The sequence below is a fragment of the Nematolebias whitei genome, chromosome 2, assembly GCF_014905685.2.
Source record: "Nematolebias whitei isolate Nwh7 chromosome 2, NemWhi1, whole genome shotgun sequence".
NCBI classification, from domain to species: Eukaryota; Metazoa; Chordata; class Actinopteri; order Cyprinodontiformes; family Rivulidae; genus Nematolebias; species Nematolebias whitei.
Window position 1 is genome coordinate 17,302,273 of NC_056499.1, and position 27,730 is coordinate 17,330,002.

The following is a 27,730-nucleotide window of genomic DNA, read 5'->3' on the forward strand; positions in this document are numbered from 1 at the left end:
CATATCCTTTTTTTTGTCAAAAGGGAGACGACTACATACAACGAATGGTGAACTTGGCCACAACTTCACAGAAAGCACAGTGGGCTTCTTATTTAGTAGCTCAAGGCATCAAAAAAGTAAGAAGCCACACTCGACTGAACAAGAACTTATTCTCCCAGCAGCAGTGGAAATGCGTTACGTTGTCCTGGGTGCAGACGCAGCTACTAAGCTTAAAGCTGTTCCACTTTCCAACGACACTGTTAGGAGAATAACTGAAGAACTCTGTTACAGCTACTGGATAGACTGTGTTCATGTGAGCAATTTTCTGTTCAGTTGGATGAATCCATGGACATTTCTGCTGCAGATCAATTAATAATTTTGGTGCACTACCCCTGGGCATTTTGGTGGACTTCCAATTCTGCAAGGAGGTGCTGGGCAGGACAACAGGTAAGGAAATATTCAAACTTTTATTTTAACATGTTAACATTATGTTCATTGGGTGAATAGGTAAAGTTTTAAAGTGGTTTTAATACTGTTAATTCTACAAATATTTACTTGATATTACTACTGTTATTAAGTTTCTGTTTAGTTTTATCTAAAAGGTTTTCTGTGATAATTTGAAGGTGGCAGTACATTGATTATATTCATTTTGTGAATAAGCAACATAATTTCTAAAAACTGTACTTTTTGGAAGTTGAAATAAAAAAAAATGATCAAGTGTGTCTTGATTGAAAAATATCCCATGTTTAAACTAGTATAGACATTGTATAAACACTTAAAGAACAGGTCATAAGTAATTACGTTACACAAATATTTCCATGGCTTCAATTCAATTCAATTCAAAATATTTTATTGATCCCAAAGGGAAATTACATGTTGTTATTCATGATCCTGGTTTCATTAAGAGTTGTTATGCTGATCGCTGTGGTCAGGAAGGATCTCCCACAGCAATTTGTCCCGCAGCAGATCTAAATAATCTTGCTGCAGATGCTGATCAGTCCACCTGGACCCAGTGGGCATCTCAGTCCTCCTAGGCAGCAGGACCACCTGAATGTTGGGCAGAATTCCTCCCTGAGTGATGGCCACTCTTCTCATCAGCTTGTTGACCTCTTCATCATTGCAGACAGCCAGCTGCAGGTGTCGGGGATGATCCTAGTCTTCTTGTTGTCCTGAGCCGCATTTCCTGCCAGCTCCAGGATTTAGCAGTCAATCACTCGAGCATCTCTGTCAGGTAGATGGAGATGCATCCATGGCACCTCCTTTACAACTCATTTGGGATTTGAGGCTGTAGTTGAGGAAATAGTTGAGCTTTGAGATGTTAATCAGCTCCTCCCAGTTGTAAAAAAAAAACACATTGGTGTCATGGTTACGCTTCATAACAAATGTCCAAAAGTAAAAATGTTTTCACAAAAAAACCTTCCAGCTGCACACCACCAGATCTGACGGTGGGCTGGATCCGGGTGGACAGATTGGTACCTGTGGTCGGACTCTTTGGAATTGCTGTGAGAGATCCTACTTGCCCACAGCTATCAGCATCTATAACGACTCTTAAATGAAACCAGGATGATGAGCTACAACACTTAATTACCCTCTGGGATTAATAAAGCATTTTTGAATTGAATTGAATTTTTATTTTCCTATTTTATACTTAAACCACCAATATTTTGGGGTTATTTAAACTGCATTAAAATCTGAAAAATTTCAACTACTGGCTTATGAAAAACCCTAAATTGCAAAAAACCCCAAAAAACAAATACTGTATACAGAATATATACAACAAAAAAGTTCCCACGGACTGTCTACATTTGCACATGCTGCTCAGATTATTGTGGTTAAAGTATTTTATATCTCAGATACTGTACATTATCAGTTTTAGTCCTTTTTGTTATTCTAAAAACATAAAAATGGTCTCAAGTAACTGGACTTTTAGTTTTAGTCAAGTCAAGTCACATTTATTTATAGAGCACATTTAAAACAGAAACAGTTACCAAAGTGCTTAACAAAAATATCACATCAAATAAAAAGTAACAAGATATATTTACAGCACATGGAATAAAATATAAAACAGAAAACATAATTAGAAACAATGAGATACTGTATATATGTATATAGCCATCATTTTCAGGTTAAATATATAATTAAAGTGCTATGTGTTGTCATCATTGCATGTTTCCATACAATGGCAAAATTGATTATCTGCATTTAACCCATCACACCTGGGATACACCCAGGTGGAGCAGTGGGCAGCTATATATGCAAGTGGGGAGCAATCAAGGATAGGGTGTCTTGCTCAGAGACACCACAACATGCAGGAATGGCTGTGGATCAAACCTGAGACTTTTGGGTCCCGAGTCGGCTGTCCTGCCTCTACCCCATCTTGGCCCACAATTTTGGAAGGACAAATTTCAAAGCAAAATGTGTTAGGCTAATTAATAAGAGTGAAAAGCATTTTCTTTGTTTTCTTTTACCTGACAGTCTGATTGACACCCCGCTGGTCTCCAGTAAAGTGACGTTAACTCGGCCACTGCTGGCATTAAACCCAGTGACTGTAAACGTGGTGGCCTGCTTCTTCCCCAGATACTCGTAGAAACCACTCCACTCAGAGGTCGGAGAGAAGACATCAACTGGAACTACATGAGAGAGAGAGAAATACATACAAAAAACTGTGACGTTTACAATTACTTAAATGAAAAGATGCAAATGCATACTGGTATGTTTGGTAGATATTTTATTGGCATTTTTTTCCCCTCAAACAGCATTAGTATGAAAAAAAAATGAAAAAGGATGATAGTAAGCGAAATCTTAGAATGACAATTACCAAAATGTGTTGAGTTCTTTTGTGCCTACACATTTCCTGGATCACTATCTGCCTGCATGAGTCCCACAATGATTTTGAAACATGACTCATCTGAAACCTCATTGTTGCAATTTTCTCACTAAAATTGCCTAGCTTCCATCTTTTTTTTTTCTGTCTTTCCTAACTGAATATACAGAAAATTATTTAAGACTTGAAAATGTTTCATGGTGTTGCAGATGAATGTTTTCACTTATTTATTTTCTTCCATTTGAACCTATGAGAAGTCCTCCTACAACTTTGGTTTAACTTTCATCATTTCTTGAAGGCTGCTTATCCACACTGAGATGCAAAACTAATACACACTGAAACATTTTATCTTAATGTTTATGACAGTCTGAAAAAAGTTTTACTTGACAGTTACGATTATTTAAGAAAAAGCAACAAAACACACTCTTATAAATTAAAATTGAAATGGGGCAAATAGAGGCTGCAGTGAAAATGAAATATTGTAAGTCCTACAAACCACGAATTTTGTTCTTCTGCACATCTGAATCTCTGTCTTTGGGATTTACTTTCACTCCAACTGAAAAATACAAAGAGTATAATGTTTAGTTTTACTTGCATGGCATTTAAATATTGAAAATAGTACACAAAGTGCAGACATAATGGAAAATAAAGATTTCACATGTAAAAACTCTAAAGAAACAAGACTTGTACAAGATTCTGAAAAGAAAATAATATTAAATTTTTATGTTGTATATTTGTTATGTAATACAGTAGTCCCTCGCTACTTAGCGGTTCGACTTTCGCGGACTCGCACTTTCATGGTTTTTCAACAATTGTCATCTTTAATATTATTCATGTGATTGGGGCGTTATGGGATAAAAAGTTAACCAAAAAAGTACTTCAGACAGGTGCCGCCATTTTGTAGTTTTTTTTCAATAAGTCTACACTGTAACGCCAGTCAAAAAGAACTACACTACCCAGAAGCCAACAGTGCTTCCGGCCGCTGCTTTCTGCCGAAATGGAGGGAAAGTTTTCCATTGCAAATCAATGCTATCTTTTAAGCTCACAGAACTGGCAGGAAATCACCAATAATCCTGAAGCTTCCTGAAGCTCAATTATCCACACGTACATCAACCTGGATGGGGTGGTGGGCTTCTTCGCTGCAGGGTATGTTTGCCAAACTGGAACTGAGCTGCTGTTCTGCAGAGCTGGTGAGTAAAATTTTGCAGAACTGTGCAGTACATATACATACGTATGTTGTTAAAAGTATGTAGGTTTAAGAGTTTAGAACATTGCAAGAGTGGTTAAGGTTTTATAAAGCCTTAAAATGTACTAAAATAAACATAGCGTTCTTACTTTGCGGTTTTTCACCTATCGCTGGGGTGTGTGGAACATAAACCCCGTGATAATCGAGGGGCTACAGTATATTGCTTGAAACTGTACAACATCAACCAGGACACTAAGAGTCATCATTGAGAATTAAGTGGGAATATAGAAGATGACTCTAGAGGCCAATTGGACAAGTCAGCATCAAGTGCATCATATATGACGGGGATGCTCTGTTCCAACTCCTGTTCTGCATGGGCCTGAGCCCTCTCTGACAGATAATCAGAGATATGGATACTGGTTCCCAAATGGAACAGCCATCAGTTCCCTTTTACATGGACGACCTCAAGTTGTATGTTAAAAATCAGGGAGCCATCGACTCACTGATCTTCCTCATCAGGATATACAGCAAAAACATTGGAATGTTATTTGGAATGGATAAATATAAGTATTTCTTAGTTCATATCTTAGAGCTTACTACTGTTTTTTCTTTACAATTTGTATTTTTGTTGTATGTAACTGGGACCCTGTGCACATAGTTTCGTTCCACCTCATGTACCACATGTGATGTGAATGACAATAAAGACACCTTGACCTTGACCTAAATGCGGTCAGACAGTATACAGGAGAGGTAAGGTGATCACAGCTGAAGACCTAACTCAAGGAAATATTGCAGATGTCCAGAACAGCTGCAAAAACCTTGGGATCCCACACACAAATAGCAATCATATTGAGACCAAAAGGAAATCAGCCACAACTCAGTAAATACAGACAGCAAGGCAGGTCACGAAAATGACCGGTCTTTGTAGAAGTACACATATTTAAATAATATCACTCCAGTGTTCTGACTGAGACATCCTCAAAAGCACAGAAATTACATCAAGTTGATCGGCATTTATCTGTCCAAACCAAATACGTCTATTGCGTCATTAAGATTTTAAGCGCTTAAAAAACAACAGTGTATTTTTAAGGTAATACGTAAATACCTTTACATAATGGTGGCTTTCCTGACCATCTCCCATCATTTTTACATGTTCTGTGCTCTGATCCTCCTAACAGATAGAAACCTTCCTGGCAGGTGTAAATCAGTGTATATCCCAGCGTTGGCAGGTCCATGGATCGAACATCTACATTACTCGGTGTCTCTGGCTGTCTGCACGAATGAGCTGAGTGATGGGCAAAATAAAAAGACGTAAGCTGACAACAAAATCACCTACAATAGAACAGACAAACTGCTAGCTTGATTTTTTTTCATTTTTATGACGACAAATATCAGTTGCATCTACTTTGAGGAGTTATTTCCTTACCTATGCATTCGGGTTGAGTTCCACTCCAAGTAAGATTTTCCAGACACGTTCTCGTTGTTGAACCAAGGATGTGGTAGTTTTTGCGGCACTTGAAGGAAATCTTGCTGCCAACCTGTATATCATAACACAATATTAGATTAATGCAAGTTCATCTAAGATTAACAATGTGATTTTACCTTACAATTAAATAATTTTTATATTTTAGGTACTTTTCTTTCAATGAGCGTAATACTGACACCCTTGATATGTCAGATCATCTCTATTTTTTATTGGTTTGCATTAATAATGATTTACTTTTTAAACCGTACTAAATCCTCTTGCCCTCAACCCCATGGAAATGCATTGATGCAATGTAGCAATTAGCTGAGTCATTCAACTTGCTTTCATTTGACACCTTTTTCACAGATTTAATGCTTTCTTTTATCTTGGCACATCCTCTTATTTGATTAAAGTGGTAACACTGCTGGGTTTTTTTTTTTCAAGTCAGCTAAACGTTTAATGCAGCCAATTCATCCTCACATGCTTTTCATTTCTCTTTGAAAATTTAAAATGAGCATATTTTATATTTAATTTTAGAACATTAACTAAAATATCCTACCCAGAAACCATGAAAGGGTATTTTATTAGCAGCTGGTGTAACAGAGAGTTCACAGTGAACACAAGTGGTTCTCACCTGGAAGCCCTGGGCCATGATCGGGATCCCATAGGCTGGAGTTCCTGGATCACGACAGCTGTTGAGAACTGGGTCTGTATTCACAATGCAACACAAATGTAAACAATAAGCAAAACGTTATATGTTGTTCTTCTAATACAAGTTAAAAATGGAATATGATCATTTAAACAGTCTAAACATACGTCTTCTCTGTTTTACAGAAGAACAAAACTTGTATAATTTGTTTTAGATAGTTTTAGATTTTCTTGTTATTCATACTTTAAAAGAAATTGAAATGTTAGCATTTGAATGCCTCATCTGTAGAGTTTTGTGTGTATTTTTTTTAGGGCTAAAATAGCCAATAGGTAATAAAATCAATATGCAGTCAGACCTACTTGTACCTCCCTCAGAATAGCGATGAGTTTATTATACTTTGTTGTGCAAAATGAAACACAACGCAAAACTAAAGCAAAAACATTAATTTTAGGGGGAAAAGTAAGATAGAAAATAGTTGATGACTAGCAAAAACACAATAAAACAATTCCAAAATAAGCTTTCAAGTTAAAGTTACCAAAGAAATATCAAATCATCTCAAACAACGACAACATTAAGAATAATAACAATAGGTGCAAATATCTTTTCTTTTACACCCCTCTGTATAATAAATTAAATAAACCAAATTTCCTTTGATGCGCTGGTGATTTGAATAATTTGATGGCGTTGCACACACTGTCCACATTTTGAAACGTATCACATATTGTACATTTACCATGTTTTTGAAGGTAAAAAAAAAAAAAAAAAACTGTTTTGCGTCATTACCTATACAAGTTGGTTGTTGGCCACTCCAACTTCTATCTGCCTGACAGACTCTGGCAGCTGAACCCACCAACACATAGGGAGCATGGCAGTAGAACCTGACCTCTGACCTGTAACAAATGTTTACATAAAAATAACAAGGGAATAATAAATGTGACTGGAAGACATCATTAACAGCCATATAGTCCTACAGATTATTATAAGGACAAACTAGCTATGTTTACATGTGTAAAATTCTTTGACCGGATTGAAATATTTTCAGATTAAATAATTCAAATGTATCGTTTACATCGGCACAATCCGTTCACGATGAGCGTTTACATGCAGCGGGCTTTTATTCTGAACAGAAGTACTGACTGACATGTGCAGAGTGGTAAACTCTCCTTAAAAAAAGAAAAAAAAAACACAGAAGAAGAAGTTCTACTTCCGGGATGAACCTAAACAAACCTGAGTGCCCAAAATGGACCTGCGACAGGTTTTAATGACGGTGGAGTCGTTAATGCACTCCCTGATTGAGCTGCAGGTATTACAGGTAATTTTGAGCTCTTTCAAAGATTCTAGTAGAAATGTGTCGCTCCCAGTTTCACTTCCCTGACATGCTAATGTTAGCATCTAGACATGAGGTAGACATAGGTTGCACATGCACAGTCAGGTCAGTTTTCCACAATCAAAAAAAAAAAAAAAAAAAAATCAACAGATTAAGTGTTTACATGCACACCGTTCGGATTATGAATGGGCATAAACCACCTGTCTCATTCTGATTACAAATTATTTCGGATCGAGCCGAATCAACAAAGGATAATCCAAATGGGGCGTTTACATGATGCAGTTTTATTCTGAATGGCCATTTAATCTGATTACTTATGTCCATGTAAACATAGCTACTGTAAATATAAACAAAACAAAACAAAAAAACAGGTAAAATGATCACTAACCGATAAGAGAAGGTATTCCCTTCTCTGAATCCTCCTCCAGGAGAACCTGGATCGCCACACAAGACAGCTAGAAAAAAAAAACAACAACAGTAACAGAACTTTAGCTGATGTAAATGTCTATAAGCAATGACAGAGCTGTACATCAGCCAAACTTCAGTGTAGTGCAGTTTACAGCCATAGACTGTCAAGTGATAACTTACGCAAACACTGTGGAACATCTCCTGTCCAAGTCCCATTCCCTTCACAGGTTAAGACAGCAGCAGTGAACAACTGGTAACCTTGAAAACAGCTGTAGCTAACACTGGATCCCCAAGAATGATCAGTCCCTTCCACCTTTCCATGAAGCACCTGAGTGGGTGGGCCACACTGAATCACTGAAACAAACATGCAAACATGACACTTAATGTAATTAAGATAATATATGTTATTTATAATTATATATAATTAAGCTAATTTACATCTGCACAGTGTGTTAATGCAGTTTAGATTGTCTTGTTTTGGTGTATGTAGATACATCACACCACTAAGGAAACCCATCCCACCGTCATCATCTTCACAGCAACTCTATATAAAGATTACTAATGCTCCATGTTAATTATATGAATTCACACAAAAATAAACAAATAAAAATAATAATCTACGGTTATGCATTCTCTCACAAACATTTCTGTGTCCACTATGATCATTATTAAGATTTAGCTTAAAAGTCTAACGCTACCAGTCTTCTTGAAACAATATGACCATCAACAGTACAACTAAATTCTGTCATACAGTGAAAATTTAGTAAGAAATACATATTTAAAATTGTATGTAAACCAGAAAAACAAACAAACAAAAGGCTTTTAGAAACATGCATGTTTCTATTTCATTGAATCAGAAGATTAAGATTAAATTAAGCACCAAAAGGCTATTAATAGCTTCGCAGGAACATGGACAGCAAAAGAACTATTGGCAAGAAATATTTTGTGCAAGTAACAGTTGTGTGACAAGGTTTTGTTGACAGTCCTTGCTAAAAATAAATACAATAAATCAAAACTTTTTTTTTTATTTAGGGGTAGGTGTGGGGGTTAAAATATGTTATTGATGCATCATTTAGCAGATATGGGCAAATCTGAATAGGGTTTTAAATGTCAAAAATCATTATCACTAGCTAAAATGTTTATTTTTTTTAATGTCTTTTAAACATGATTTGTGTAAAGTATTCTGTGGCAAACATGATGCTAATCACGTTAGGTTTTGTATGACACGTTGATAATTTTATATTGCAACCATCATAAGTGTAATTGAATTAAATTGCAATACTTTTACAGTTTAGTCTATTAAATAATATTTTTTTGTTAATTATTGATTTCTTATAAAAGGAGACAGAACAACTTTTGGTAATAATTTAAAATGGCATAACTGATGAAGTGCAATTAGAATTATTTGATCTTGGCCTTGCACAAATGAACAATCTGCATATTTTGCCTAATATAAAATAATGCACTAAATTTTGCTTGTGTGCTACACATGACCGTTAAGTATTCACAGTGAATGAAGAAAAAAAAAGTACTCCAACCCTCGTATTTAACAATTGATTGAAGATGGATGCATCATTATCTGATGAGTGTTTTGATTAGCTCCTGCTTTCATGCACTTTTATTAATTGAAATTGGAGATGTTTTAATCACAGATTATCTGAGTAATACTCCAATAATTTATGATCTATTTGGAAATCCATCAATCTATTTGCTTTACTCATTTTTTGAAGGGGTGGGGGAAGTTTTAGTGCCTTTCTCCAGCAGCCGATGTGTGAAAGGCAAGGTTCAGACTGGGCAGGTATTGCTTGAGAGACATATTGGACAGATCACATATTCATCACAGTAAACAAGACAAATTACTCAGTCTCACTCATACACTGTAACAATTTAAAGTTACCAATTAACCTAATATCCATGATTTTGACCTGTGAGAAGAAGCTGGGGTACACAGAAAAAATCCACTCATGCACAAGGACACATGCAATCTCCACACAGAAAAGGCCAGGGTGTGAACCTGTGACCTTCCTGATGTGAGGCGACAGCCCTAACCACTTCGTTGCCATGCCGCTCAATTTAATTCATATCCTCCCTGTGTTATGTCGTCAGTTCATGCTTCATTGAGGTTCTGTTCCTCAGCTCCCATCCTACTCGCTTTCACCTGCTCCTAGTTATCATTTTGCCCAGGCGTCTCCACTCCTCTCATCAGCCCTTGTCTATAAAGTATCTCAGCTTTTCACTTCACATCAGTCTGTCATTGTGTGCTTATGCCATGACTGGTTCTCCTCCATGTTTTCCTCCTTGTCTCCTCGAGTTGTTTCTGTAAGTTATTGTTGCCACTTTAGTATTTTATTTTTGTGTCAGTATGAGTTCATGAGTCCACTGACCACAAGAGGTGATTCAATGACATCATAGTTTACAAAAAAAGGCTGTATTTACATACAAAAATGCAAGGGTGGCATTAAAAGATTATTTTCATCCATAAAAAGAACTAGTTTTTTGAGTTCTTAAAATACTGTTCGTTTCAAAACAAGTCAAGTTATAAAAAAACATTTTACATTTTCTTATAAAGATGTTACCATATGAACTGGGCCTGGGATAACTTTTTATTGTTTAGGCTTTAAGAAAACTAACATGTCGACTGTAATTTTCAATTGATCATTTTTGTTGCTTTTTCAGCCATTAGTGGATTATGTTATATTGATAAAATAAAGTTCAGATCAAGCAGCTCTGAGTTTTATATTCATATTCTAATTTATTGATTGATTCATTAATTACTGATTGGGCTTTTTATGCTGTTAACTTTTAGGATCATGATAATCTTTATCCTCATAATTTGTAAACCAATCAAACTATTAATGTAGAAAAAATACATACGTTTTAAATCATATAATTAAACAAAACTTAAAAATACAGATACCTTTCTACTGTTATTCATTGTTCTACATTGAATCTAAAATATAATGTGATGTCTATGTATGTATGTGATGTTATGTGCATCAAAATATTATTATGTCTTTTTTACATCTGATGCTCACGTTGTGGGATTATTTTTAATATTGAAATTGGCAGTACACAATGATGTGAGCAGTTTGTGATAGGTTTAAAATCTGAAAAAAAAAAAAAAAAACAACAACAATAATGCCTCTTTATTGTTTGACAACATACATAATAATAATATTAACAATGTATACATCAACTTACAATGGATGTAATGCACAATTATAAATGTGCAGATGACTTCATGACATGATAAATATCTCTGTGTGTGCATGTAACTAACTCCCAAATGATAGCCATCTGCATAGCCTCGAACATCTCATAACGCGGGTGTAATTTTTGTCTAAGTAGGAGACAGATGGTGTCATGCTCCATTCACACTGCTGTAATGAGACACAGTGCACACATGCATACAAAAAATAGTGACAAACAGACACAAGCTTTTCTTTTTGGGATATCCGTGACGTTCAAAGCCAAAATTAGTGAGATGATAATCATTTTATGAGCTGCTGGGGTATCCAAATACTACAGTGTTAAAAATATTAAAATAAAGATGTTTCCCATCAGTTTAGCTTATATATGTATTTTAGTAACATTGTGGTTTCAAGGCAATAGCAACAACCAGAAGCAAGGTTATCAGCATAATAATTCTGGCTTTGGATGTCACATGCATCCTTAAGAAGCCTTGCCAAAAAGTTGTGATCTGAAACAAACAAAAAATAACATTACATTTTCATTTAACTTATTCTCCACTCTACAATACTTTCTGATAACTGGTAGTACTTGTCCCACGTAAAAATCTGCACACCTGCAGAGTCATTGCCAGTTTTGTAAAGTAGTTCATCATTTTATTGCTTTGTGACTCCGGGAACAATAGCTGAGGTTGGCCAGAAGCTAACGGGGATTCAAATTAATCACTGTATGAGTGTTTTCTTCTCCATAAAAACAACTTTGTTATTATCGAATCAACTCCAGCTGTCTAAAAATGGAAGAAAACACTCTTATTGACTACAGCACTTAAAATTCAAGGCCAGCGTTTCTGCTCTGTGATGCTTGAAGAACACTTGTGGTTGCAACTGAAGGTTTCTAAAACCGTTTTATTTCTTTCCACGTCTCCACGTTGGTTTTCACTTGCACGTCACTTGGTCACTTGTCTCCTTTCTGTTTCCATGCATTATTAAAACCTACTGAACCTGCTAATCCTTCTGTCCAAGGGTTTCCTCTCTTTCACGCCCTCCCCTTTGCTCTCTCGGTCTCCTTCTCACGCCATTTCAGCCATTTCCCCCGTTTCCCCCCTCCTTTGGTTTGTTAGGTGTATTTCTCTTGGTACAATTCAGTCAGCCAACACGTTTTATGAGCCTAATTTCTTTTCTCACGGTGTGTTTACAGGTTTGGGGGCAGGTATTGATTTGCCTCTCTTGATCTTTCCCATCACTCACTTCCTCTCTCTTACCTGTTTCACGTTTGCATTCTTCTTCTCACCACACTGGCGCTCATTACATTTTCCTCTTTTTCTTTTGTGTTCACTTCTATTTTCCACAACACATTTTTTCCCCTCTAATTTCTACATTTCTCTGATTTTTATTTATTTTTCCCCATTATAAAAACATTCAATCTCTTCAGTCCTTCCTTCTCTTCCTTTCTTTTAACACTCGAGGTTATTTCTTTTGGTCCAAAAAAAACTATCATCTCCTACAATTACTTTAATTAGTAGATTTATTTTTATTTAAGAAGACCTGGCAACACTGATCTTGTAAGCTCACGTGTCTGTGGATTTATATATACAAAAATTGGTTCCACAACAGGGCAGAATAAACACAAAGGGAATGCAATCAAGGAGAATAAACTAAAACGTACAATAACCCAACTGAGGACCAAAGTGATGAAATGATCAAATGAAATGAGAGAAAGAAATGAATGTGAGCTTAAAGCAGTTTTCTTCTCATCCTGTTCTATTCGTCTCATACTCCTATAATTTCCATTTTCAGTTTCCTGTTTCCAAGTCATTGCCTATCACACACGTCTCCGTTTTAACTCTCTCCATCTTTCTTTGGTTCTCTTTCAGCCCAATCTATCCTTGTTTTCTGTCATTTTTTTCCCCATCTTAGTTCAAAGTCTTTGCAACCGATAAAGCCAGCAGGAGTTTCTGTTTGTGAAAAGAGGCAGCAGGGAAGGGGAAACATTCCCCTTCTTCTGTTGTTGAGAATCATAAGTCTAAACCAGGCTGTTGTACAGTACAACACATTTTCACTAAGCCTATTTTTTTTACTTTCTGCTTGTGCTTGTGGAAGAACAGAAGACTTTCATTGAACAGGGCATGATTTAATATTGTTAGTGTCAGGAGGTTAATCTTCCTGTGTCCCAGACTTCCTGCTTCAACCCACAATTCCAGTGTATTTTCAGTAAATCAGCTCACCTTGAAACAGTTTATTTTATTTTATTTTAAACTCACTTAAATTATAGCTTTCTATGTTTTTCTACAGCAACAGCAACACTATCATAACAACATTTACCATTTAACATCGTTCAAAATTATAGGCAAACGTGGTAAAAGTTCAGACAAAACAATTTTCACAGCTTCCGTGACCCGTAAAGGAAGAATGGGGTAAAGATAATGGATGGATGGATGGATGGATGGATGGATGGATGGATGGATGGATGGATGGATGGATGGATTTTCATAGCTCTTTTGGAGAAAAAGCTCACACCGACAAGTGATTCTATAAATCAGATTCTTTTCAATCAAAATAAGAGGTTCTTTAACAATTTCAGTGTAGTACCAAACACGTAGGAAAATATTTAGTAAGGTTTTGCGACTGTTACGAAGTCAGTGTTGGTATAAAAAAAGCACCGTTTCAAAATCAACAAGTGAATATCGTAGGCTAACCCTAGAGCAGGACAGCTGTGATGATGTCACACAGATTTCTCTTATTATAAAATACTGACTGTTAGCATGTTCTTTTGTTTGTCTCCTCTCTAATTGGTGCTGCTTTGACCAGCATTGAAATGAGCTTCTTACAAATCTGTGCTTAAACATCAGAGCACTTTTGGATTCTTACCTGTAGAACTGCAACCCCCCCCCCCCCCCCCCACACACACACACATTTGCCTGCAGAGCTATTTCTAACTAGCAACCATATGCTAAACTGCACCAGACACTAACAATCACTAACACTGCTTCTTAAGGAACAGTTTTTGATACCTTTGCAGCTGGGTTTGGTTTGGTTCCAAGTTCCATCCTTAGTGCATCGCAGAACACCAGGCCCAGGCAGTTCCATCAAATGACCAGGGTTACAGCGGTAGGATATTGTGTGGTTAAAGGTAAAGTCACTGCCAAAATAGATGCCGTTGGCTACTGGACCAGGGTCCCCACAACCGATCACTACAGAAACAAAATGAAAACTTTGTTGATAAAGTACAAATAAGAAAAACGTGTCTGCAGAAGCGCACAAGGACTTTTTATTGGCATGTCTGTTGAATTTGTTCTTTTTACTATAAATACAACTTAACTCTCAATCATGGTGTGGAAAACATTTTTATATTTCAACACTTCTTCCATACAGACAGCCTCCCTTAACTCCCCTGATATAAACGCAGCTTTATTTCTTCTACCTCCTACATCCTTTTCCCAAAATGTCTGTCTGCCTCTACTAAACTAAAGTTGGATTATCTGTCACACATTCACCCCCCCCCCACCCCACCCCCACACCCCTCAACTTTCCATGCACTAGATTCTGCATATCAGTCCATTAGATACTAATCCAAGATCAGTTTATACCACCTTTCAATCTACTTGAATGTAACCAAATAAGGAATGAACAGCCCTCAGTAATTGTACTTTACTGTTTTAATAAAGCTAGACCACCCTTTTCTAATGTAATGTAATAATAGCTACGCTCCATGCTGCTTTAAAAAAAACCTTTATTGGGATAAAGCTGTCCTACCAGTGCAGTCTGGGGGCTGACCCGTCCACGTCCCGTTTGTTGTGCAGTGTCTGGTGGTCAGGCCGGACGTTTTGAATCCTTCCCAACATGCATAAGCCACAGAGCAGCCAAATGTGATGCCATCACTGAAGACAATTCTGCCATGTGCAGGGGTTCCAGGGTTACCACAGGACACAGCTGAAAATAGAGAAACTAACAGTCAGAAGTAGCCAAAAGTATAAACAATTGTCTTCCTATCAGTCTGTCCTGGTCTGATGTGACAATAAGGTTATCTAAAAGAACCTGCTGGAAATAAAATAAAATATCAAATTAATTTAGTCATCAAGGCTGAATATAGACTAAAGGTGGTTGGACTGATTCCCCAACCCTGTGTGGCAGGTCGTCAGGAAGCTGCTCCTAAACTGACAGCGTCAATAAAATCTGCCAAAGTACTATTGTTTAAAACATTAAGAACACACCAAGGTTGGCTGCTGCCTAGCTATGTGTGCTGGCAGAGAATACAAATACTTTGAGACAGCTAGCAGGGTCAGGAGTTTTAATACAGTATATGAGACAAACAACAGAAGCAGATTTTGTTTAGCGTCAGGGCTGCAGAGCTAATTTTTCATTTTTATTTATGGACAAATGTCGTTTCTGACTTGTCTTCAGGACAAAGAGGTCATAGTGTAGAACACTCGATACATTTTATTTTTATTTTTGATAATGGCTGGTTAATGCTGCATGATCCTTTAGAACAAACTGGTGAATATTTTCAATTTTCTTTTAAAGTCCTTCAACAAAACAGGAAGGGACTCTTCAGACTTTTCTAAAGCGGTGTTTTGTGGAGATGCTGTCAGTAATCAAAATGTTACTAGATTATATAAATGGAATATTCTTAATGATATCAATATATGATATTTTCAATGGGCGGCATGGTGGCACAGTTGGTAGACATGTTGCCCCTCAACGAGAAGGTTGCCCCAGCTCAAATACTGGTTCAGGGGCCTTTCTGGGTGGAGTTTGCATGTTCTCTCCGTGCATGCGCGAGTTTTCTCCGGGTACTCCAGTTTCCTCCCACAGATCAAAAACATGCATGTTAGTTTGATTAGTTACTCTAAATTGTCCCTAGGTGTGAGTGAGAGAGTGAATCATTGTTTGTCTCGTTTGTCTCTATGCGACCCTGTGATGGACTGGAGACCTGTCCAGGGTGTCCCCCGCATCTTGCACAGTGACCGCAATTTACCGCATAAGTTTCATGTAAACCATTCCTGGAAATGACATGTACAACAAACCGTGATTAAAACACCTACAGAGTTCTAAAATAACTGTGCATTACAAAATGACAAGGTGAAAAACGTTATTAAACAGCATTTGTAAAAACTGCTATGAAAAGTTTCAGATTGGATTTGTAAAATGACAGGAATCAATTTTAATCTTGGCTGTGTAATCTTGTCCTTAGCTCAACTCTCCCAAGAAAGTTTCTGCCGGATATTTTAAACTAATTATGGTCGGAGCAATTTTTTGATAAAAACTCCAATGAATAGCATAAAAAAAAATATCCATTTTATATGTAGCGACACATCTTTATCCTCAGCATTTCCACAATTCCAAAATTACTGTTTTATAATGGTGGGCATGTCACACTCTAGTAAAATGCATTTTTGGATTTAAAGATTAAAAACTATTATAATCAAGGGAGGGTCCTTAAATGCAGACAGGAAAGGTCTAACATCTGATTTATTAAACTTTAGTTTGCTGGCAAAGCACATTAACAGAATCTGCAGGAATTAGCAACCAACCACAACACATTTCACTAATAGGATCATGACAGTTGACAGGCCTGAACAATCAACCACCTATTGATTAGATTCATTTGTTAGAACCCTTAAAAGCTCAATGCAAGAGTAAATCTTGGTGTTTTCATCTAGCTGTGATGGGGTGATGGGTTGTAGATGCAGTCTGCAAACGTGAATGCATTTGTGTGTGGAAGTGTGTATGGATTTCTTTGTGTTTGTGTCTCAGTGATAGATGTCTCACCCTTTCAGAATCAACTTTTACCCACTATTAGCCTAATGAAAAACAACTGTAGACAGACCTAAATAATTAGCCTTACACCAATAGACACTGACACAGGCAAACAGACACACATCTCAGAGTTGTGTGGGCGTTATTTATTTTTTATCTGAAATTCTAAGACTAGAGGGCGAGATTTTCATGTTGGTTTTCCAGTATGTGTAAACAAGCCACAACTCAGAATAAGAAAAATTAATTTAGAGCTTCTCCGTTATAAAATCTCAAATAAACTGTTAAAGATACTTTATAGTTTTTTTTTTTGCCTTATAGTTTTGTTTTTTTTCTAAAAGGAAATAACGTTTAAAGATATGAAATACTGACCAAAAAAATAATTTGAGTTCTAATTTCAAATGTTCTATGGAATATATATATAAAGCAGTACTGTTAGAAGCCCTGGTATTTTTTCTTACTTAATTGGCAGATGAACTTTATTGACTTAGAACATATGTCGAAATAAAGATGCAAATAGGAGATATGTATATACAACTACAAATACCCGTAATCTATACCAGCACTTTTTTTTTTTCTCCTCTCTTGAACATCAGTGATGTTTTGTGTTAGAGCCACTAAGTGACACTCAGGTGTGCATTGAAACTGTATGACTCACTCTTCCAGTAACAGCCCATCCAGCGAACTGCTTCTAAAACCTGCACAACATACCCGAGTTTGTGTGATTTATTCAACAAAGTTTTTTTAGGAGGGAATTGGAAGGTACCAGATGGCAGCGTGGGATTCCAGTGTCTCTACATCACTGTGAAAACCCACTTTAATTTACCCAAAATTCCCATGGGTTTAAAGAGTTTCTTTTGAAAACTGCTGCTATAAAGAAAGACACTGTATTAGCACAGAACCATAGATGATCCAGTTCATAGCGAGGCACTACAATAGTGCACTTTGTATCTGGGCCACATTGCATAAAAATCCACAAACAAGTTTGAAACTTTTGTAGAAATGGCTAATTCTAGGAATATCCTGCAGGAGGATCATTTTTTTTGCTGAGCTATAAATATTAATTTTGTGAAAGACAATGAAACACCATCTACATAGCTCCATAAATGTTTGATATTTGCTTTACAGTTTTTTTCGAGTTTTAGACTGTTGCGTAAGAGCCATATTAGCTGAAAATTGGTATATTCAAAACTTAGTTAGAAACTTGCTGAAATGCTCATTAATTTATGTTAGTAATCGTGTCATGGCCTGTAGCAATCGGGTACAGTTTTTACAGCTAGACTGCTTTTTGACGGTGAGCCAAGTTGAGGAAAAATGAGGTGCTTCTTGCAACTTTATTTTGAATAAACTGATGTGTGTGTGTGTGTGTGTGTGTTTTATTATTATTATTATTTTTTTAACAAAGTTGCCTAACTGCATCCTGAAATTCCAATATTTGTGGTGATTGGTGCATCTTTGTGGACTTGTGATGTTATGGATCACATATGTAAAAGATCAGAGAAGCTCAGGTGTAAAACATTTGAAGTCTAGGTCTAATTTACTTTATGAATCTAGTTTTTATCTCAGAGCTAGCACATACTGTATAGACAAAGGGCAAGCTTCTCCTATATGTACAATCTACAATAAACAGTATTACATTCATTGCTAATGACTTACTTGTTGATTGTAAGTAGTGTGCCAAGAAAACAGACATTGCTGTATGCTTCTTAACAGGTTTTACTTGTCATATTCAAAGGCTTGGCTGATTAATATTTTTACAGTAGATGCTTCATATCTCTCAATGCACAAAGATTTTGTGCAAAAGGTGGACTGACTCATTTTAGAGCATTGTTATTTTTTGTTACAATGTTTTGAGGAAACTGGGTTGAGACCCACAGGAAATGAGCTAGGAATAACTTTCTAACAAAATGCTTGACCAAGAAAAACAGCTCTCGGTATGTTTTTGTTGTCACATCACAGCCTCTCACATAAATAAAGCAGTAGTATATTTTCCTAATGAAATAAGGTCAATAAAAGTGATTGTATAAATAGAAAACTGTTAACAGCAACACACACACAAACAATCTAGTTTGCTCAGTAGAACAGTCACTTCTTTGATTCTCAATAGTACAAAACCAAGTGACAGAAAAATGCAGATTTTTTGTTGTTGTTGGGTACAAGTTTGTAAGAGATATTTCCAGAGCAAGACCATCAGATAATGGGAGCCACATACATTGCCATTTCTTTACTTCCTACCTTGACACACAGGCTGTGTACCACTCCAGCTGCCATTGTGAAGGCACGTCCTCTCAGCTGAGCCAATCAGATTATATCCTGCCTCACAGCTAAAACGCAGAAGGCTCTTGGTCTTAAATTCTTCCCCTCCCAATCGGGCACCATGAGGAGGGATCCCTGGGTCTCCACATATTCCAACAGCAGCACCTTTAGAGAAAGAGGACACATTAGGCTAATGTACCAAGTGCAACAAAACGTGTATTGCAATGAAAGAACCAAGCACCTCCATACACCTCCAGACTAAGCTACATCCATTTGCACAGCAAACCAAGTTAAATCGAACATTAAAGGAGAAAGAAGAGTTGCATTAAGTTGGAGTCTGTATTCCTTTAAGGGACATGATAAATCGGTAACACTTTACAATAAGGTACACAAAATTTGATTAACTACTGGAGAACACCTCAGGAACGAATCAGGAACAAATCAGAAGTTAATAGGTAGTTAACCAGTACTTACTGGGAAACACACAGCCCAGCCTTATTGGGGACTACTTGTTAGTTACCTGTGAAATGAAGAGGAACTAATCAGGAACTAATGGGTAGTTAACATGGAAACCTAGGAGAAACAAATCAGGAGCTAATAAGTAGATAACCAGTACTTACTGGGGACACACAGCCAAGCCTTATTAAGGGACTACTTGTTAGTTACCTAGTAAATTAAGAGGAACTAATCAAGAACTAATTGGTAGTTATCAAGGAAACTAAAGAGGCACGAATCAGGAGCTAATGGGTAATAAAACAAGTAATCACTAGCAAAGAGGTTTTTGACAATTATGAGCTGTGACCTCACTGGTACAGGGTTTATTCAGAACTCACATGGATAACTTATCCTCTGTTTCTGTGGTAACAAACCAGTAGTCCCCTAATAAGGCTTGGCTGTGTTTTCCCCAGTAAGTATTGGTTAACTATCCATTAGCTTCTGATTCATTTTTCTTTGGTTTCCTTGGTAACTACCCATTAGTTCTTGATTAGTTCCTCTTAATTTACAAGGTAATTAACCAGTAGTCCCCCAATAAGGCTTGGCTATGTGTTCCCCAGTAAGTACTGCTTAACTACCAATTAGCTCCTGATTTGTTTTTCTTTGGTTTCCTTGGTAACTACCCATTAGTTCTTCATTAGTTCCTCTTTATTTACAAGGTAACTAACCAGTAGTCCTTTAATAAGGCTTGGCTGTGTGTTCCCCAGTAAGTACTGGTTAACTACCCATTAACTCCTGATTTGTTCCTTAGGCATTCCCTAGTAGTTGAGCAAATTTTTTGTACCTTATTGTAAAGTGTAACCGAGAAATCTATCTTGAAATCAGCGAGAGGAAATGTTTCTCAGTTGAGCAACTATGCCATCAAAGTCTGCATTTGTTTCTTCAGAATATCAGCAAAATGAAGGTTGTGCTGCAGGAACAGCATCAACACATTTTTTTTCCATTTCAAACCATGAATGTAGTGACACAGGCAAGCATGAATGTACCTCAACAAGTAAACTTTGTAGACCTGTACTTTGCAAGTAGGTCATTCCAAACCATTCCAGCATTTAAGAACACATTATTTTTCACAGTTTAATCAGCAAAATATCATTTTGGGAAATCTGTGAGTTTAACTGGGTATGGCTCCACATGCAGACACTTGCATCTAAATGAGGTCTTAAGCTGCAGGTTGTATTCTGCCCTGCTGAGTGTTCTGTTTTGAGGCCAGCAGCGTAAGCTTATTGCATTTCAGCTATTGAGACAGTAGATGCTGAGTTTGGAAATGATCAGTTTTACTGTGGTGGGGTTTGTATAAACCTACTGCCGAGCAACACTTACAACCTGTTCAGTGAAAAAAAGTTCTTCTCCTTTATATTCCGGTTGTTTCTTACACATGTGGAACAAGCCAAGTAACTCCCAGTAAACAGAAGAATTGCAGGCCCTTAGCCTGTGAAACAGATGACTCTGAAGCTCATGCCATGTTTGCTCTGCTTGCCGTTCTTCCAGTTCAAACAGACCGATCCAAGCACAGGACATTTTGATTTCAACCCTTTATCTGATAATCTGGTTCCAGTTTGATAAGACTCAATTGAGCAGTTTCACTCAGGCCAGTGCTCAGTACTGTATCACTTGTGACTGGTTATAGATCCATATTACTGCACCCGGATTTTTTTTTGGTCAGCTAAAAATGAACTTAGATTTAAAACTAAATCAAGTTTGTACAGTTCTCGAGCAATGCATATTTAAAAGGTATTAGGTTTAGCATGGTATTTTCAGAACCGTATTGCTGTTTTGGAATTTAATTACTTTGATAATAATTATCGATGCCATTTTCTAACAACAAATTACTAGAGTAAGCCATTTCAAAAGGTCTTAAAATGGTCACACATTTTTACCTGTGGCAGTTATTTTTTACAGTATGGAGATGGAAATAAGTAAGGAGGGCAGTGTGGCCTTAGAGTGGTTTGCTTCTGATAAGCCTGAGTCAGGTAATTATAATCAAGGATATAAACAGCTTGCTGCACTTTTTCAGTTATTAAAATGATTAACTGATTTCAAATTATGATGTCTCCTCAGGTGTGTTATTTTTGCCTTGGAATGTGGAATTTATTAAATATTCTCTGGAAACAGTCATGCGGTAAGAGTTACACCTCTCTGTGGTTAAACCGTAAAGACAAACTTTTAGCCACAGCATTCAGTGACCTGGCTGACAGTTCTTTGGTTTCATAACTTGAACATATCCACTAAAAATTAATTTTGTTTTAAAGATTGAGACTTTCACTTACACTATAAATAAGTTCTTGACATGTTTAGTAAATGACAGCTAGTGTTGTATGGCAAACATTTATATGCGTTTCCTGAGGGAAAATAAACATTATTTCTCAAACCAACTGGTAATTAATACATTCATTATGGAAACTTATTTTTAGTAACAAGGTCACGCATGGTCAAAATCTTTTAATTTCCTACTGGCAACAATGCACAAGTAATGTTCACAATATGACTATCACAAAAACTACTTGGACTGCATTAATAGACCATCATTATATTTCAAGTGCCGTGTATTCATGCTCTGCCTGCCAAATATATTTGTGGCTAATTTGATGGATTCACTGCCATATGATGCCCAATCTAAGTTTAGATGTCAGGTACTGCAGTATTCAACAATATCAACGCAACTTAATGTTCCATCAGATTCTGTAATCTCTGCAATACAATTAATAAAGTAGTTTTTGCAAAAACTGATGAGTTCAGTTTGAATTAATTGACACATATTTCCTTGTTGACAATAATTTGATTTCAAAGACTTGCCTATTTTCTCAAGTTGCCCAGTTTAACTTGTACAAAAATCGATTATTAAATGTCTGTTAGTTTATCAGATGGAAATCATATTAATCTGACATACAGCTTCATCAAATAAATTATTATTTACCAGTGCAATAGGGAGGAGCCCCACTCCACGTTCCATCTTCTTGACAGTGGCGAGTAGCATTGCCCACAAGGACACCACCAGGCAGACAGGAGTACTGGAGCACTGAACCAAAGGTCCAACTGTGGGTTCCAGACACTGCTGCGTTAGGTGGTACGCTGGGGTCACCGCAGGAAATAGCTGTACACATGATGAGAGGTAGAAAATGAAAGATGGGGGTTAGTGTTTAACTGCACCCAGCAATAGATTGTGGATAGCTGCATTAGATAGGGCAGCTGTGTTGCTGAAGACAACTAAAAGTAGAGGGTAAATGTCATAGAAAAAAAAAATAATTTAATTTGCTGGCAAATGAGGGAACTGTCAGTTTCACAAAAAGTCAACACATCACAGAATGTTAATATGCCTGTTCTGTTGGCATCAGTTCTGATTTGTCTCGCTTTTACTAAGTTACATCAGTTCACACATAGAGAGAAAAAACTGTGATGTGGAGGGTGACAAACACATCTGCATAGATTGCCTCAACCCACATAGATTGCCCCAATTTTCACAGGTTTCCACAGAACAACCATTATCACACTTGACATAATGTTGTTTCACAGTGACGGTGACATGACATCTTGGATTCTCCATTAGTTTTTCTTTTTTGAGTAAGAGTAATTGTTCTGTAGTGTTAAAGCAACAGACACTGACCCCTGCCACCCCTCCCCTGAAAAAATAAAAAGAGAAAATAGGAAATGTTTGTTTTAAAGAGCACATGTTTCTAGAAGGCACAGATACAAAACAAACAAACTCTATTGTCTTTCTGGTAAATGACTTGTCACCCAGTATCTCCCCTTAGCCTCCAACTTGTATAATTCCTTCCCTTCTTTGCCATCATCTCAGCCATCTGCCCCCGCTCCCCCCTCCAAAATCTCTGATAAGGCCTTGTTTCTCAAACGTAATGCTCTATGGACAGACGTATGTATGTCACTGGAGTCTGCCCCCGTTTTCCCCTTCTGTCTAATGCCTCATTTCTACTTCTCTGTTGCTGTGTTCTCCTCGTGCTCCTTTTCACCTCTTTGTGTTTCTCCGTTCATCTGTGAATCAGCCTCCTTCCATCACTCTCTAGTTTAATCTCAGAGTTTCTATCTGCCATGGTAGATTCCTAACAAGAACATCCATTGCCTTAAGAGACATATGCTCACTTTTTTTTTTTTCTACACAAGCATGCACACATACACACAGAAACACACACAGCTTTAAGCTTTTTTTCTTTCATACTCCTGCCCTTTCTTATGATTACTTCCCTTTCTTTCTTGAACCCTCTTCTTTCAGTTTTTCATTCACTCCTCACAGACATCTTGGTGGCTCTTCAAGCCATTTCACTCCTCATATTGCTTTTCTTGGTGAAAATACAAAATAATACATAGTAATCCATCTGACTGTGATGACATTTCTGCAGGCATCCCCCCCACCCCCCCAAAACTCAGAAAAATGACAAGTAATCTCCGTCATCCATCCATCTGTTCACGTGTGTCAATATAACATGCATAAAATTGCCTTAAACTCCATGTAATACTTACAATGAATATAATGGGTCTGGGTTTGAAGAATTTTGTTATAAAATACCATTTAGTCAGTCACATAACTTACATAAATAGTAACAAAAGGTGAATGTGGTGTTTACTAAATTGTGCATTTAAAGATAACATAAAATCTTTTGATTAGTAGGTCCATCATGAATAGTTGGTCAAGTAATGTGTGGAAACAGGTTTTATCCAACTGTTCCAACAGAAATTAAAATCTCAGAGTTCTGTTAGGTTTTCAAACCTCTTCCTCAGAGGCTGGTCCTCTGTATGAGGACAACCCCGTAATCCCAAACTGAGTGGTGTGGTGTAAGCAGTTCAGTAGAGACATTTTACAGGAATATTCAGACCTCCATATTGGATAAACTAAACAGCTTCTCCACACATCCTCTTCAAAACATGACTCAGTGACGCAACTACATTCAAGGATAAAGGACACTTTTCAAAGAACAAAATGTTCATAATTTTGACAAAGACAAGCGGTAAAGGAAGCAATGTATGTCAAAAGAGAAAAAAAAAAATTAAACAGAGAAGGTGGTCTCAAATTTCAGACTTCAGAAACAGCATAAGCCTGATTCCCAATCAGTTTCACTTTAGTTCCCACCTTCGTGCACTTAACAACATCGTGTGTGCCTGACAAACACAGGTCCTAACAACAGTGGCATGCGGTCAGGGGAGGCAGACATGTCATCATGACAAGTAAAATACTAACAATGATAAAAGAAAGTACATTTGATCACTTGACTGTTCTATAAAACTGTTTTATAAAAGAGTTTTCTGAATTATTTCAACACTTCAATGGTCAAAATTGCAGAATTTACGCATTGCCTGTTCAAGCATGGAAGAAATGTGCTGGGTGAGGGAGTGTAGTGCTCTGGTTCACCTCTGGTGGCGCTGTGTCATATACAATATATAAAGTAGGTGGATGGCGCATGCCCATTGCCGTCTCTCTTTATATCACCAATATACATGTTTGATTACACATATGCTACACATGCTGATGTTCTACAGTCTGTGTAATATATTGAATGAATGTGTGTGACATATTTATTCTTTCTAATCGGTCATAATTGCACAGTGAAAATACACAGGGTGAGGCAGAAAATACCTTGCCTCACCGATTGGGGGCAGTGCTGCCCCTTAGGGACAATGAAGCAGGTGCAGCCTGTCTGTTCTTCTGTTACGCAGTGGGGCAGGGGTGTGTAGCTCGTTTAAATTTGTTTAGACAAAATGGAAGATCATATCTCAAAACAAAGATTTTTCTAAACTCAATTTTTCCAAACTCATTCATCTTAAAATAAAAGCAAGATAATACATGTTTTTTTTTTAATTGATTTAAAAAGAGAGGAGTATGGAGTTGATTAAAGCATAATTAGATGCCTTTTTTAAAAGAAAAGGCTAAATTGAAGTATAAGCTTCTATTTTGGGTTCATATATGTGAGCATCTGATTACAGACGAGCCTCACCAGTCACAAACCTCACCGCACGTCACTGCCTAACAACTCCATTTTGATGCGTTAGTAGTTTGATCTAACCTGCAGCAATTAAAAAAAGCTTGGAACTCCATGCTCTCCAGGTTTTTCGGATTGCAAAACTTTTCAGTCTGATCGTTATTTTTTTTTCTTATTATTTAACATGTTCTGGGTGACTGAGAATCAACACCAGCTTATAAACAAGTGCTTTGGCTCCTTAAATGTGCTTAATGATCATAATATCATTGATATCAACAGCAACTTTAACAATAAGCTGTTTGCTCATCCGGAGCATTCAAATGTATGTTAGAACAATTCCAAGAAAGAAAGAATTCATCAATTTCTAAATAAATAAATCCTTGCTTTGTAGAAAATATTTATGAGATGATGTCCAAACAGTTTAGAGACATACGTCTAGAATGGTACAGCTTATTTAGGAAAAATAATAATAATAATAATAATAACACTGATGAGTCATCTGACCATTGTATGATCAGTAAACAGGAGTTATATCTACAGGCCTTACCTAAAATCTAAAATCATAAAGACAGTACAATTAAATTCAAAATACCAAGCAAACATTTTTTGTTTTTTTAAGAGGTGCCAGAAGAAAAGGTATTCTCTTTAAATAAACCACAGAGAATGACATTTAGCTAGAAAAGTTGCCAGGGAACAAACCTCAGGACTTTTTGAGCAATGTCTTTCTAACAGACTATACTAATTTAAAGATGTTTAGTGCCATGTTAGGCAATAACTAAATGTACAAAACAAGCTTTGTTTTGTTTTGATTACTCTTAAACTATTTAAAAAATACTAAAAATGTAACACTGTTAAAAAATGAAATGACCTAATGACAGCGAACAACTGTTGCAATTTTTTTGTTTTCACATTTATTATATTTTTTTCTTTTCTATGCACAACCCCTGATATTTTTACTTTTATTACCCTTTAAGGCTACTAAATCCAGATGTTTATTGGAAGTTTTTTTTTTTTTACTCTGTTATTACAATGGCTTAAAAAATAATAAATAAACTTTAACCATACCTAAGCAGCGAGGAATTGGTCGGTCCCACAGTCCATTATGTTGACATGTGAAGACAGCAGAACCAAGCAGATAAAAGCCTCTTTTGCAGTGGATGGCCACAGTCACACCATAGCTGAAGATTTCTGGGTAACGTAGACCAGACTGGCGCACGCCGTTCTCCACATGGCCAGGGTCGGAACAGTTCACCACTGAAGAGAACAGAATACTTTGTTATAGCAAGTTGTACGTACAAAAAAATGTTTCCCTGAACCAAACACAGATATCAGAAGATTTCACAAGGCTGCATGTTTATTATGACATATTTAAAGATTTTTTTTTTAACATATTATACCCCCAAAGTTCATTGATTCAGTCTTCTCTTTAAGAACAAATGTGATGTAATGTAAAAATGAGGTATTGAACAATCAATGTAGAAAGGAAGCAGTGGCTATCCTTTTAAAAGGGCACAACAAGTTCTAACTTCTTACTTCAATTTTAAATTTCATGAGTTAAATGACACTGAAAACAAAATAAACACTTCTGAGTGTAATGAAGGTCTGAGCGTCTTTCATGGTCTGACTGTATTACCATTAACCCTCGTGTTTCTATTATTCCACTCTTGTTGTTTCCTGCTGTTTTCCTTTACTTAATGTCTACAGGTGGCTTGCTGAACTTCCAATTTCTCTCTACACCTGTGGCTCAAGTATTTGACTTCCCCAGTGTGCAACGCTTTGGATTCAAGCCTAGTTTTTCAGTATACCCCAAGCAGTACAAAAATAAAGCAATTTTTATTGTTAGAGAAATAGGTCTGATTGTTTGAACTGGGGTTCTGTTGAAGAGATACGAACAGTTAACATCAGAATTCATGCTCAATAATCCAGGAAAAAAAAATCCAACATAGTTAAGTCAGGTCATCTGGTCAATAATTATGAACAGTTAATAGTTTACCTACTTTAGATAGCTCTTTGGCCTCAGATTGGAGGAACAGTTTGATTAAGTTACAACTAATTTGAAACCACAGTGGATTTCAGTCATCTTTAGAAAGCTCCACTCTAACAAAATGTAACTGTGGTTCATACAAACAAATTGTGTATACATTTACACCACCAACAATTTTACATTACAGTAGTCCCTTATTTATCACGGGGGATCCGTACCCTGAAGTCCTGCGATAAGTGAAAAATCGTAAAGTAGGGATAGTAGTACAAGTAGTAAGTAGCAGTTTAT

The 27,730-nt window shown here is 36.7% G+C and overlaps 1 protein-coding gene across 1 annotated transcript in view; it reads right to left on the reverse strand.

The window, feature by feature from the left end:
- LOC119425923 (CUB and sushi domain-containing protein 1) overlaps positions 1 to 27,730 on the reverse strand; it is a 432,525-nt gene that overhangs the window by 12,794 nt on the left and 392,001 nt on the right. The window contains exons 52-64 of the mRNA XM_037693482.1: positions 26,524 to 26,712; positions 22,446 to 22,622; positions 19,016 to 19,201; positions 14,780 to 14,956; positions 14,038 to 14,217; positions 8,019 to 8,192; positions 7,819 to 7,885; positions 6,887 to 6,993; positions 6,089 to 6,162; positions 5,416 to 5,527; positions 5,095 to 5,274; positions 3,300 to 3,359; positions 2,448 to 2,609 (exon numbers count right to left, since the gene is read on the reverse strand). Of these exons, the coding sequence (XP_037549410.1) occupies positions 2,448 to 2,609; positions 3,300 to 3,359; positions 5,095 to 5,274; positions 5,416 to 5,527; positions 6,089 to 6,162; positions 6,887 to 6,993; positions 7,819 to 7,885; positions 8,019 to 8,192; positions 14,038 to 14,217; positions 14,780 to 14,956; positions 19,016 to 19,201; positions 22,446 to 22,622; positions 26,524 to 26,712 (1,845 nt within the window). The remainder of the gene's footprint in view (positions 1 to 2,447; positions 2,610 to 3,299; positions 3,360 to 5,094; positions 5,275 to 5,415; positions 5,528 to 6,088; positions 6,163 to 6,886; positions 6,994 to 7,818; positions 7,886 to 8,018; positions 8,193 to 14,037; positions 14,218 to 14,779; positions 14,957 to 19,015; positions 19,202 to 22,445; positions 22,623 to 26,523; positions 26,713 to 27,730) is intronic.